This window comes from Macaca thibetana, chromosome 7 (assembly GCF_024542745.1).
Source record: "Macaca thibetana thibetana isolate TM-01 chromosome 7, ASM2454274v1, whole genome shotgun sequence".
Taxonomy (NCBI): domain Eukaryota; kingdom Metazoa; phylum Chordata; class Mammalia; order Primates; family Cercopithecidae; genus Macaca; species Macaca thibetana.
Genome location: NC_065584.1, coordinates 139,811,670 through 139,825,857, shown reverse-complemented (window position 1 = coordinate 139,825,857; position 14,188 = coordinate 139,811,670). Strand labels below are relative to the sequence as shown.

General features: G+C 41.4%; 1 protein-coding gene across 2 annotated transcripts in view; it reads left to right on the top strand.

Annotated features, from left to right (window-relative positions):
* DNAAF4 (dynein axonemal assembly factor 4) overlaps positions 1-14,188 on the top strand; it is a 64,304-nt gene that overhangs the window by 35,462 nt on the left and 14,654 nt on the right. For both annotated transcript variants that reach the window (XM_050799795.1, XM_050799794.1), the window contains exons 5-6: positions 9,323-9,468; positions 12,819-12,928. In XM_050799795.1, coding sequence (XP_050655752.1) covers positions 9,323-9,468; positions 12,819-12,928 — 256 coding nt within the window. The remainder of the gene's footprint in view (positions 1-9,322; positions 9,469-12,818; positions 12,929-14,188) is intronic.

The window sequence follows — 14,188 nt, the reverse complement described above, 5'->3', positions numbered from 1 at the left end:
AGAATAGCTACTCCTGGTCAGGCGCATTGGCTCATGCCTATAATCCCAGCACTTTGGGAGGCTGAGGTGGGCGGATCACGAGGTCAGGAGTTGGAGACCAGCCGGGCCAACATGGTGAAACTCTGTCTCAACTAAAAATACAAAAATTAGCCGGGTGTGGTGGTGCGCACCTGTAGTCTCAGCTACTCGGAAGGCTAAGGCAGGATAATCACTTGGACCCAGGAGGCAGAGGTTGCAGTGAGTCAAGACTGTGCCACTGTACTCCAGCCTGGGCAATAGAAAGAGGCTCTGTCTCAAAAAAAGGGCGGCGGGGGGGGGAAAGAATAGCTACTCCTGCTCACTTTGGTATCCATTTGCATGGAATATCTTTTTCCTCCCTGTTACCTTAAGTTTATGAGTCTGTATATGTTAGGCAAGTCTGTTAAAAGACTTACTTGGTTGGTTGACTTTTATCCATTTTGACATTCTGTATCTTTTAAGTGGAGCATTTAGGCCCTTTACATTCAACGTCAGTATTGAGATGTGAGGTACTGTTCTATACATCATGCTAGTTGCTGCCTTATACCATATTTTTTTTCATTGTGCTGTTGTTTTATAGGTCCTGTGAGATTTATGCTTTAAGGAGGTTCTATTTTGGTATATTCTAAGCTTTTGTTTCAATATTTAGAACTCCTTTTAGCATTTCTTGTAGTGCTGGCATGGTGGTGGCAAATTCAGCATTTGTTTGTTTGAAAAAGACTTTATCTCGCCTCTGGTTATGAAGCTTAGTTTCACTGGATACAAAATTCTTGGCTGATGATTATTTTGTTTAAGGAGGCTAAAGATAGGACCGCCATCCCTTCTGGCTTGCAGGGTTTCTGCTAGGAAGTCTGCTGTTAATCTGATAGGTTCTTCTTTATAGATTACCTGATGCTTTGGCCTCACAGCTCCTTTTTTTTTTTTTTTTTTTTTTAGACAGAGTCTTGCTTTGTCACCCAGGTTAGAGTGCAGTGTCACGATCTCAGCTCGCTGCAACCTACAACTCCCGGGTTCAAGCAATTCTCCTGCCTCAGACTCCTGAGTAGCTGGGATTATAGGCACCCGCCACCACGCCTGGCAAATTTTTGTATTTTTAGTAGAGATGGGGTTTCACCATCTTGGCCAGGCTGGTCTCGAACTCCTGACCTCGTGATCCAGCCTCCTTGGCCTCCCAAAGTGCTGAGATTACAGGTGTGAGCCACCATGCCCGGCCTTGCCTCACAGCTCTTAAGATTCTTTCTTTCATCTTTACTTTAGACAATGTGATGACTATGTGCCTAGGCAGTGATCTTTTTGCAATTAATTCCCTGGGTGTTCTTTGAGCTTCTTGTATTTGGATGTCTCGATCTCTAGCAAGACCAAGGAAGTTTTTCTCGATTATTCCCTCAAGTATGTTTTCCAAACTTTTAGATTTCCCTTCTTCCTCAGGAGCACCAGTTATTCTTATGTTTGCTCGTTTATATAATCCCAGATTTCTTGGAGGCTTTGTTCATTTTTTAAAATTCTTTTTTTCTTTGTCTTTGTTGGATTGGGTTCATTTGAAAGCCTTGTCTTTGAGGTCAGAAGTTATTTCTTCTACTTGTTCCGTTCTATTGTTGAAACTTTCCAGTATATTTTGCATTTCTTTAAGTGTGTCTTTCATTTCCAGAAATTTTGATTATCTTTTCTTTATAATATCTATTTCTCTGGAGACTTTTTCATTCATATCCTCCTGTATTTTTTTTTTAATTTCTTTAAGTTGACTTTCACCTTTCTCTAGTGCCTCCTTAAGGAGCTTAATAATCAACCTTCTGAATTATTTCTCTGGCAATTCACAGATTTCTTCTTGGTTTGGATCCATTGCTGGAGAGCTAGTGTATTCTTTTGGGGGTGTTACAGAACCTTGTATTGTCATATTACCAGAATTACTTTTCTGGTTCCTTCTTATTCGAGTAGACTGTTTCAGTGGTAAGATCTGGAACTCAAAGGCTACTGTTCGGATTCTTTTGTCCCATGGGCGTTCCCTTGATGTGGTGCCCTCCCCCTGCCACTAGGGATGGGGCTTCCTGAGAGCCATACTGCAGTGATTGTTATTGCCCTTCTGGTTCTAGCCACCCAGTTGGGCCCCAGGCTGGTGCTGGGGAATATCTGCAAAGAGCCTGTGATGTGATCCGCAGGTCTCCCAGCCATGGATACCAGCACCTGTTCTGGTGGTGGCAGGTGAGTGAAGTGGATGCTGTTGGAGTCTTTTGTTGTAATTTCATTTAGTGCACTTCAAGTACTGGTTATGCTAGCAGTGAAGTTGTCACGTGGACAGACTCAGGACCTTTGGCTAGACAGGGTATTGCAGGAAGTGGAATTAGCTGTTGTTTTCTCCTTTGGAGCAGGGTTGTTCTGTTCTGAGTTGCTATAGTGGCTTGAGTTGGTTGGGCTCCAGCCAGGAGGTGGCACTTCCAAGAGGGCACCAGCTGCAGTATAGAAGAGAGATATAATCTTGATGTTGGTCAGGACAAGTACTCGGGTTTCTCAGGTGACGGGCAGAGCCATAGAGCAGGTAGAGAAAAACCATCAGGTGGGGGCAAGGTTAGTTGGGTCTGGGCTCAGACTCCCCTTGGGTGGAGCTTGCTGTGGCCACAGTGCGGGTGGAGGGGTGAATCTCAGGCCAATGGAATTATGTTCCCAGGGGCATTATGGCTGCCTCTGCTGTGCCATGCAGGTCACCAGGGAGGTAGGGGAAAGCCGGCAGTGACAGGCCTCACCCAACTCCCAGGCAGCCCACCAAGGCCAGTCTCACTCCGGCCATGACACCCCAACCGCACTGAGTTTATATCCAAGCAGTCAGTGAGCAGGGCTGAGATCTTGCCCCAGACTATAAGCCTTGCCACTGAGAAAGCAAGTGGGCTCTTAGGCCTCACCAGTCCCTGCCTGCCCACACTATTGGCTGTGGCTTCCGCACTCGCGTCTGTACTTCCCATTTGCACCCCCCACCACCAATTTCTGCTTAGGAAAATTCCTGCTCAGTCAAAATTATTGCAAAGTTCAGCTGCAAGCTTCCTTCACCCTGCGGTCCCGCCTCATTTCCACTGGCTGCCTTCCCTTCTCCAAGGACCTCTGTGAGATCAGGCCAGGAATGGCTGCTTTGGACTCCAGCTGGGGATGGAAGTGCCTACAGGGCTCTTCCTGTTGCTTCTTCTACTTCTATATTTTGCTCAGCTCCCTAAATCTATTTTGGCTCAGGGTAAAGTTAAATCCTTCCCCTGTGATCTGAATTTTCAGGTTCCCCAGTGGGGATGTATGTTCAGAGACTGACCTTTTCCTCCCTCACACTTTGGGAACTCAGTTTTTCAGCTGTCTTGTGGCATTGGCAGCAGCAAGCCACTTCTTTCAAAGGGTCTGTGAATTCTTTCAGTTTTCCTGCAGTGTTTCTTGCGGTGTTCCTGAAGTGATTCTTAGAGTAAAAGTTCACAATGTGAGTCTCCATATACTGTTCTGCCCATCCAAGTGACAGCTGCATGTTAATCCTGTCTCCTATCTGCCATTTTCCCTCCTATCTCCCAATGAATATAATTCTATAGTGAAAGCTACAAGTTTGGTTTTATCTAATTTTAGAATATTAAACTTTGTTTTGGATGCATTTTCCACCGGGCGCAGTGGCTCGTGCCTGTAATCCCAGAACTTGGGAGGCTGAGGCGGGCAGATCACCTGAAGTCGGGTGTTCAAGACCAGCCTGACCAACATGGAGAAACCCTGTCTCTACTAAAAATACAAAACTAGCCAGGCATGGTGGTGGACGCCTGTAATCCCAGCTACTTGGGAGGTGCTGAGGCAGGAGAATCGCTTGAACCCAGGAGGTGGAGGTTGCAGTGAGGCGAGATCGTGCCATTGCACTCCAGCCTGGGCAACAAGAGTGAAACTCCATCTCAAAAAGAGAGAAAAAGAAATATTTAGTATTTTCCTTACATAAGTCATTATTGAATTCCTATAACATTTTAGTATAAAATCACATATATAATAATAATAATTAACATTTATTAAGTGACTACTATGTGCCAGGGGATTTTATTGCTTGGGTCACTCAGTCTTCACAACACTTCAGTCTAAGTGCTCCTGTTCTTATTTTAGAGGAAATAGATGTTCAGGAAAAAAAGATAACTATGAATAAGTAAACTTGCAGAATTTGAACCCAGATCTGTTCTGCATCTGAAACCTGTGCTAATTCCACCAGGTTATATGTCTTTACTACTTTAACAGTGAGGCTTGGCATGTTGAAAAGTCTTTTAGAGGCTGGGCATGGTGGCTCACTCCTGTATTCCCAGCACTTTGGGAGGCGGAGGTGGGTGGATCACCTGAGGTCAGGAGTTCCAGACCACCCTGGGCAACATGGCGAAACCCTGTCTCTACTAAAAATACAAAACTTAGCCAGGCGTGGTGGCGTGCGCCTGTAGTCCCAACTACTCAGGAGGCTGAGGCAGGAGAATCGCTTGAACCCAGGAGACAGAGGCTGCAGTGAGCCAAGATCACGCCACTGCACTCCAGTGTGGGCAACAGAGTGAGACCTTGTCTCAAGAAAACAAAGAAAAAGTCATTTAGATTGAAAAAAAAAAAATATATATATATATATATATGCTTTTTAAAAAATTTGCTAATATTTTATAAGCAATTGTCACATTTATCTTCATATTGAGATTTAGTTATGTTTTTCATTCCTCATACTGTTCTTGTCTAGATTTTATACAAAATTATACCAGACCCATATACTATAGAGCATTTTTCTTTTTCTACTATTTGAAACAATATAGTTAGATAAGAGAAATATCTGTTGTTTTAAAGTTTAGTAAAACTTCCCCTACAACTGTCTAGGTCTGGTGTTTTTTTTTTTTTTTTTTTTTAATAGATTTAGTTTCTATAATAGTTATTGATTATTGAAATTTTCCAAAGTCAATTTTGGTAATTTGTCTTCTAAATTGTGCGTTTTATTTTTTCAAATTCATTTCCATAAAGTTTTCATTTGCTTATCCCTACTTTATCTATAGTTATATAATTTACTAATTTCTAATATTGTTCTTTTTTTTGAGACAGGATCTTACCCTGTCACCCAGGATGGAGTGCAGTTGATCTAGCTTGATTCTTAATAAAGTAATCTATCCTTTGTTTCTGGTTGTTTTAAAATTCTTCCCCTTGGTATATTATGGGTTCATTAGTATAAGTTCAATTTTATATTTATTTATTTGTCTCATAATATCATAACTTGGAGCATACTGTCACTCAAAGAACTTTGTCATTCATCAATTCTGGGAATTTCAAAACTATTGTCTTCAAATATTACCTTCTTGGCTGGTAATTTACCTTCTTGGTTCACTCCTGTAATCTCAAGCACTTTGGGAGGCTGAGGTGGGCAAATTACTTGAGGCCAGGAGTTCGAGACCAGCCTGGCCAACATGGTGAAATCCCATCTCTACTAAAAATACAAAAATTAGCTGGCTGTGGTGGCACACAGCTGTAATCCCAGCTACTTGGGAGACTGAGGCATGAGAATTGCTTGAACCCAGGAGGCAGAGGCTGCAGTGAGCCGAGATCGCGCCACTGCACTCTAGCCTGGGTGAGAGTGAGACTCTGTCTCAAAAACAAAAACAAAAACAAACAAATATTACATTATTGTATTCTCTTGTTTTCAGTATATATTTTTAAATTATACAGATGTTTTTCTTTTTTTTGAGATGGAATCTTGCTCTGTCATCCAGGCTGGTACAATCTCAGCTCACTGTAACCTCTGCCTCCTGGGTTCAAGCAATTCTCCTGCCTCAGCCTCCTTAGTAGCTGGGACTACAGATGTGCACCACCACACCAGGCTAATTTTTGTATTTTTAGTAAACACAGGGTTTCACCATTTTGGCCATGCTGATCTTGAACTCCTGACCTCAAGCGATCCACCTGTCTTGGCCTCCCAAAATGCTGGGATTACAGGCGTGAGTCACCTCACCTGGCCAACTTTCTTGTATTCTCTTTATCTTCCTCAGCTATGTTCTGTCTAATATCCTCAGATCTATCTTCTAGTTTATAAATTTTCTTTAACCATGACTAATTTTATTTTAAACTTGTCCAAGATGTTTTTAATTTCAGTGACAATATTTTTCATTTTGAAAGTTCTGTCTTTTTTCACACCTCTCTGTTCTTTGTCACTAGCTTCTTAGTTTTCATTATTGATGCTAGCCTGTCTTTACTGTCTTTAGGTAGGTATGTTTAAAATGATTCATCTCTTTCAGATTGTTGTGCTATTTCAAAATCTTAGGGAGCCAGTCGTCTGATTTGTTGTGTCTGCTGATTGTTCCTCATACTGGATTGTTTCCTCTTGCGAATTGTGCTTTTTTACCTGACCACTAATCTTCTGCAAAAACTTCTTTGTGTGTATGTTTGAGGAAATATCATATATTCTTTTTTACAAAAGACTTGTTGATGAGGAATACCTGGAGCTTCAATTTCTTACAAGAGACTTTTTTCCAAGCTTTACTTTCTAAGACTAGTGAGCAGAGATCGTATAAGCATCCTTTTCACTAAGAGTGACGCCCACTGGGCACGGTGGCTCACGCCTATAAACCCAGCACTTTGGGAGGCCGAGGTGGGTGGATCATGAGGTCAGGAGTTCGAGACCAGCCTGGCCAACATGGTGAAACCCGTGTCTACTAAAAATACAAAAAAACTAGCCGGGCATGGTGGTGCACATCTGTAATCCCAGCTACTCGAGAGGCTGAGGCAGGAAAATCGCTTGAAGCCGGGAGGTGCCACCCTTCTATGATTCTAGTTTCATTTACACCTTCCTACCTCTCTACCTATATCAGCATTAAATTTCCATTCTCCAGCCATTGATATTAATCTATTTGCATCTAAAATCTTTCCAAACAGCTTTGTGTTCACTTTTGAGATGACCCTGGCTTTAAATTCGGTGATGAGGCCTTTCCTTTACTTACTTTTGAAACTGAACTATATATTGAACCTTTTATTTATTTTTTATTAAGAATTTGTATGTGTTCATAACAGTTTACCTTTTCATAAAATTGCATGTAAAACTTTGTAGTAAAAGTTTTAACCTGTGTTGCTACAAACAGCAAATTTCTTTTTTGTGTTTTGCAATTTGCAAATAGCAAATAGAAGAGTTTGTAAATTAGATACACGAGTTTGGAAATTATATTTCTTATTTTTACTGTAACTAGTGGTCACTTTAATATTTTTTATAAACGCATAAAGATTTGTTTTTCTGTAGCAAAATAGTTTTTTTAGTTCTTCTCATGGGATAATAGTGATGATTTCCTGCATGTTCTATATCGTATTAATCATTAGTATTATTAGTAATCTGAAGTAAAATGAAGTATACTTCGTTTTCACTTTCTATTCTATTTTCCTTCTTTTTTTTCTTTTCTTTTATCTTTTTTTTTTTTTTTTTTTTTTTTTTTTTTTTTTTTTTTTTGGTGAGACTTGCTCTGTTGTCCAGGCTGGAGTGCAGTGGCATAATCTTGGCTCACTGCAGCCTCTGCCTCCCAGGTTCAAGTGATTCTCCTGCCTCAGCTTCCCAAGTAGCTGGGATTACAGGTACCCGTCACTACGCCTGACTAACTTTTTGTATTTTTAGTAGAGATGAGGTTTCACCATATTGGCCAAGCTGGTCTCCAACTCCTGACCTCAAGTGATCCACCTGCCTCAGCCTCCCAAAGTGCTAGGATTACAGGTGTGAGCCGCGGCGCCAAGACCTATTTTCCTTCTTTTGTATTACTATTTAAAACTATTATTTACAGGCTGGGTGTAGTAGCTCACACCTGTAATCTCAGCACTTTGAGAGGCCAAAATGGGAGGACTGCTTGAGCCCAGGAGTTGAAGACCAGCCTGGGCAACAAAACAAGACCCCATCTCTACAAAAAAGCATACAAACAAAAAATTAGCCATGCATGGTGGTGTACACCTGTAGTCCCAGCTCTTGAGAGGCTGAGATGGGAGGATTGCTTGAGCCAAGGGGTTCAAGGCTGCAGTGTGCTGTGATTGCATCACTGCACTCCAGCCTACGTGAGAGTAATAACCCTGTCTCTTAAAAAAAAAAAAAAAAAAAAGGATACTATTTACAACATTTTTGGTGTGTTCTCCACTGCTTTAGAAAACCCATTCTTTTTCATTCTGCTCTCAAGTTCCCCACTCCTGGGTTCTTAATGTTATTTCTCTGTGTTCTGGAACATTTCTTTGAGTAATGTATTCAGAAAAGATGACTAGGTAGTGTTGGCTGAGTTCTTACATACCTAGAAATGTCTTTTGCCTTTATGAGTGAGCAGCAGTTAACTTGGATATAAAATTATTGGGACCTTGTATTAGGTAGGTTCAAGCCAAGCATTGTAAAATAAAGCCCCAAATGTGCAGATCAAATAAAGATAAAAATTTAGTTCTCTTTAATGTAATACTTTGTTATGCAACAGTACTCAACAACTGTGTTCCACAAGGCCATCCTGGCAGATGGGATCACCTCTGTTATCACATTATTTGGCTTTCATGTTTGAGTCTAAGAGGGCTTTTTCCCTCCTTGCCCCAGTCCTTTGAAATGTCTAGTCAAGACCCTTTCCAAGTTTTTGTTGCTTGTTTGTTGGAGATGGAGTCTCCAACACGCGATCTCGGCTAACTGCAACCTCTGCCTGCTAGGTTCAAGCAAATCTCTTGCCTCAGCCTCCCAGGTAGCTGGGATTACAGGTGCACGCCACAGGCCTGGTTAATTTTTATATTTTTAGTAGAGACAGGGTTTCACTGTGTTGGCCAGGCTGGTCTTGAACTCCTGACCTCAGGTGATTGGCCCGCCTTGGCCTCCCAGAGTGCTGGGATTACAGACATGAGCCGCTGTGCCCATCCTTGCCACCAATTCTCATTCGTTTTCTTTGATGGCTAAAACTTCTTACACTTTTGTAAGAAAGCATATAGGAGATAATGTATATAGGAGATATTGCTATGGAGTGTAAGGAGATAGAGGTGGTATTGGCAGTGGTGGTTTTGCCTATGTGCCCTTCTCTAGAGTTGATGTTGAGTTACCTAAAGTATCTTCCCTTAGAGTTGATGTGAATTAAACACTGGTTTTACAAAGAGAACCCCAGAAAAGTAGCTGAGGCCATTGATAAAGAGCATGTAGGTCATTGGCTGCCGTATTATCAGTGCTAAACTTTGCATTTTTTTCTTGCAGAAAATATATTTGATTTATTTGTCTAGGACTTGGGGGTTAGCTTTGATGTGTAATTAAAAGTCAGTTGATGGTTAACTAGAAAATGAGAAATAAGTGACTTGCTTGCTACCATTGTTTTTGAAGGGAGAAATTCAGAAAATATATTTACTGAGAAGTTAAAGGAAGACAGTATTCCTGCTCCTCGCTCTGTTGGCAGTATTAAAATCAACTTTACCCCTCGAGTATTCCCAACAGCTCTTCGTGAATCACAAGTAGCAGAAGAGGAGGAGGTAGATATACTTACTGTAGTTACCACAAATGAAAATACTTTATTTTTATTTCATCTACTGAAATTAGTACTGGTTCTGCGTTTCTTAAGTATTTATTACACTAAATATATAATGTCATTAATATATTTTAGAATTTCCTTATGAGAAAATATATTTTGCAGATTTTTTTTGGCTCCAGAATAGTGATAAGAGAACACTGATTTAATATATGTACAGTAGGCCGGGCACAGTGGCTCACACCTGTAATCCCAGCACTTTGGGAGGCCAAGATGGGTGGATCACTTGAGGTCAGGAGTTCGAGACCAACCTGACTAACATGGGGAAACCCCATCTGTACTAAAAATACAAAAAATTAGCCAGACGTGGTGGTGGTGCATACCTATAATTCCAGCCACTTGGGAGGCTGAGGCAGAAGAATTGCTTGAACCGGGGAGTCAGGGGTTGCCCTGAACTGAGATCTTGCCACTGCACCCCAGCTTGGGTGATAGAGTGAGACTTCATCACAAAACAATGAAAAACTTACACACATATATATATATGTATATATATATAGTACAGTATTATTTATTCCAAGAGATACACTACTGTACTTGCCATTTATTTTATCAAATACATCATTTTCTATAATGTTAATAGACATATAAACTCTGGATCAGTATGTGTTTGGAAAGAAGATATTTGGAAATTATTAATATATCATTACAACTAATTATTTCTAATAACAGGTATTTGTAATGTGACATTTTGGAATTAATATCTTCCATCCATGTATAAATTCCTAAGCCCTGGATTTCAAATGTTGTATATTTAGTTATATTAGCACTAAGAACTACATTGTTTTGGCTGGATGCGGTGGCTCATGCCTGTAATCCCAGCATTTGAGCCACCGCATCCGGCCAAGAATTGCATTTTTTAACTGAAAGTCTGAATTGACACATCTTTCAATTGAAAAATTGTAGATATAAGAAGATCCTTAAGACATAATAACAAGCCGGGCACGGTGGCTCACGCCTGTAATCCTAGCACTTTGGGAGGCCGAGGTGGGTGGATCACCTGAGGTTAGGAGTTTGAGACCAGCCTGGCCAACATGGTGAAACCCCATCGCTACTAAAAATACAAAAATTAGCCTGGTGTGGTGGCAGGCATCTGCCAGCTACTCGGGAGGCTGAGGCAGTAGAATCACTTGAACCCAGGGGGTGGAAGTTGCAATGAGCCAAGATTGCACCATTTCACTCCAGCCTGGGTGAAAGAGCGAAACTCCGTCTCAAAAAAAAAAAAAGTCAATGACAATATAAATATTAATTTTTTTGTATTATTAAACAATGTATTTTCTGTATTTGTAACATTTCTATAATTATACAGTTAGAATTATTTTTAAATTGTGTTTATACACATACACACACACACCCCTTTTTATTTTTTTAGAGTTGGGGTCTTGCTCTGCTGCCCAGACTGGAGTACAGTGGGGCAATCATGGCTCACTGTAGCCTTGAACTCTTGGGCTCAAGTGACCTTCTGTATATTTTTCAGTATAGAAGAATGAAAATACTATAACGAAGAAAGGCAAAATAATAATCACATGGGCTGGGCATGGTGGCTCACGCCTGTAATACCAGCACTTTGGGAGGCCGAGGTGGGCAGATCACAAGGGCAAGAGTTCGAGACCAGCCTGGCCAATATGGTGAAACCCCATCTTTACTAAAAATACAAAAATTAGCCAGGCGTGCTGGCACATGCTTGTAATCCTAGCTATTCAGTAGACTGAGACAGGAGAATTGCTTGAATCTAGGAGGCGGAGGTTACGGTGAGCTGAGATCATGCCACTGCACTCCAGCCCTGGAGGACAGAGTGTGACTCCATCTCAGGAAAAATAATAATAATAATAATAATAATATCACATGAACTCCCAGAAAACAAGAAATTTGGCTAGAAACTTCTATCTATTATATTTTTTTTTTTTTTTTTTTTTTTTTTTTTGAGACGGAGTCTCGCTCTGCCGCCCAGGCTGGAATGCAGTGGCCGGATCTCAGCTCACTGCAAGCTCCGCCTCCCGGGTTCACGCCATTCTCCTGCCTCAGCCTCCCGAGTAGCTGGGACTACAGGCGCCTGCCACCTCGCCCGGCTAGTTTTTTGTATTTTTTTTTAGTAGAGACGGGGTTTCACCGTGTCAGCCAGGATGGAATCTATTATATTTCAACCAGCTAATGAGGTTTAAAAAAAGTTTAAGGCCGGTCATGGTGGCTCAAGCCTGTAAGCCCAGCACTTTGGGAGGCCAAGGCGGGTGGATCACAAGGTCAGGAGTTCAAGACCAGCCTGGCCAATATGGTGACACCCCGTCTCTACTAAAAATACAAAAAATTAGCTGGGCGTGGTGGTGCATGCCTGTAGTCCCAGCTACTCAGGAGGCTGAGGCAGAAGAATCACTTGCACCCGGGAGGTGGAGGGTACAGTGAACCGAGATCGTGCCACTGTACTCCAGCCTGGGCAACTGAGTGAGACTATGTCTCAAAAAAAAAAAAAAAAGTTTAACAATGTATAAATATTGCAAGATTAACATCACCATCGTTGGCCAGGTGGGGTGGCTCATGCCTGTAATCCCAGCACTTTGGGAGGCCGAGGTGGGTGGTCATGAGGTCACGTGTTCAATGCCAGCCTGGCCAAAATAGTGAAACCTCGTCTCTACTAGAAATACAAACATTAGCTGGTCATGGTGGCACACGCCTGTAATCCCAGCTACTCGGGAGGCTAAGGCAGGAGAATCACTTGAACCTGGGAGGTGGAGGTTGCAGTGAGCCAAGATTGTGCCACTTGCACTCCAGCCTGGGTGACAGAGCAAGACAAAAAAAAAAAAAAAAGTTACCATTATCAAATAGTATGTTAATCTGCTCTGGCTGCTATAAATAAAATACCATAGACTGGGTGGCTTAAACAATGAAGAGTCATTTCTCATAGTTCTGGAGGCTGCAAAATCTAAGATCAGGGTGCCAGCATGGTTCTTGGTAGGAGCCCTCATCAGAACCTGTGACAACCACTTTCTCACTGTGTCCTCATAGTGGGTGAGGGAGCTCTGATCTCTTTCTTCTTATAAGGAAAGTAAACTTATTCTGGAGGCTCTCCTCTCATGACCTAAACCTAATTACCTCTCAGAGGCCCCACTTCCAAATACTGATTCACATTGATGGTTAAGGCTTCAGTATATCAATTTGGAGGAGAAGTGGGGAAGACACAAACATTCAGTGCATAACAAATAATATTTCCATCCACTGGAGGAAGATGGAAAATCTAAAAGGAAATATTAATTTAAAAAAAAAGACCTTTTTATTCTTCATAGGACTTCTTTCTCATTCTAGTGGCTACACAAACAAGCTGAGGCACGAAGAGCAATGAATACTGACATTCCTGAACTTTGCGATTTAAAAGAAGAAGAAAAGAACCCCGAATGGTTGAAAGATAAAGGAAAGTAAGTTGTTTGAACTCTGATCATGAGCTTTATCATGTATGAAGACATTAGTAGTTATCACAGGACGAGTATGGTAGCTCATGCCTATAATCCCAGCCCTTTGGGAGGCCGAGGTGGGATGATCACTTGAAGCCAGAAGTTCGAGACCAGCCTGGGCAACAAAGTGAGATTTTGTCTCTACAAAAAAACAAACAAAATAAAACATTAGCCTGGCGTTATGGTGAGCACCTGTAGTCCCAGCTACTCGGAAGGCTGAGGCGGGAGGATCCCTTAAGCTCAGGAGTTCATGGCGGTAGTGAGCTATGATTGGCCAGTGCACTCCAGTCTGGGCAACAGAGTGAGACCCTGTCTTTGAACAAAAAAAGTAGTTATCACATTCTCTAGATATTTTGTCTGTCTGTGTGTTGTTGCAGAAAGATAATCCAAATAAGCAAATAAGGTAGACAGGGCCTCCATATTTAAAAAGTCAGATAACAAGGCAATGAGGCTCTAATTTTATTTTTTTATTTAAATGTCATAAAAATGAAAAAAAAATTACATCTTTTGGAATGCTTATTAAAATTCCTTTTAAATGCCTTTTACATTTGACATAAGTCCTTCCTGATGTCTCCCATAAAAACAGACTTTTTGCAAAGCTAGAGCTGTTTTGATTATTCTTATCCATTTATTTTATTTATTTTATTTTTTTTTTTAGATAGAGTCTCATTCTGTCACCCAAGCTGGAGTATAGTGGTGCAATCTCAGCTCACTGCAACCTCTACCCCCCAGATTCAAGCAGTTCTTCTGCCTTAGCCTCCCAAGTCTATGGTTTTACTCTTGGATTACAGGCATCCACCACTACACCCAGCTAATATTTTTTGTATTTTTAGTAGAGACGGGATTTCACCATGTTGGTCAAGCTGGTCTCGAACTCCTGACCTCTAGTGATTCGTCCACCTCGATCTCCCAAAGTGCTGGGATTACAGGCATGAGCCCCGGTGTGGGACCTATTCAAATCCATTTTTAAAAGAGGACCATTTTACTGCCTTTCAGGTCAGTGGCTCAAACACAAAGAAGATTACCATATTATCCCAGAAATTATCTTATATCTGGGCAGTCATTTTATTCATTCATTTGTATATGGATTTTTTTTTTTTTTTTTTTTTTTTTTTTTTTAAGACCAAGTCTCGCTCTCGTCCCCCAGGCTAGAGTGTGATGGCATAATCTTGGCTCAATGCAACCTCCACCTCCCAGGTTCAAGCGATTCTCCTGCCTCAGCCT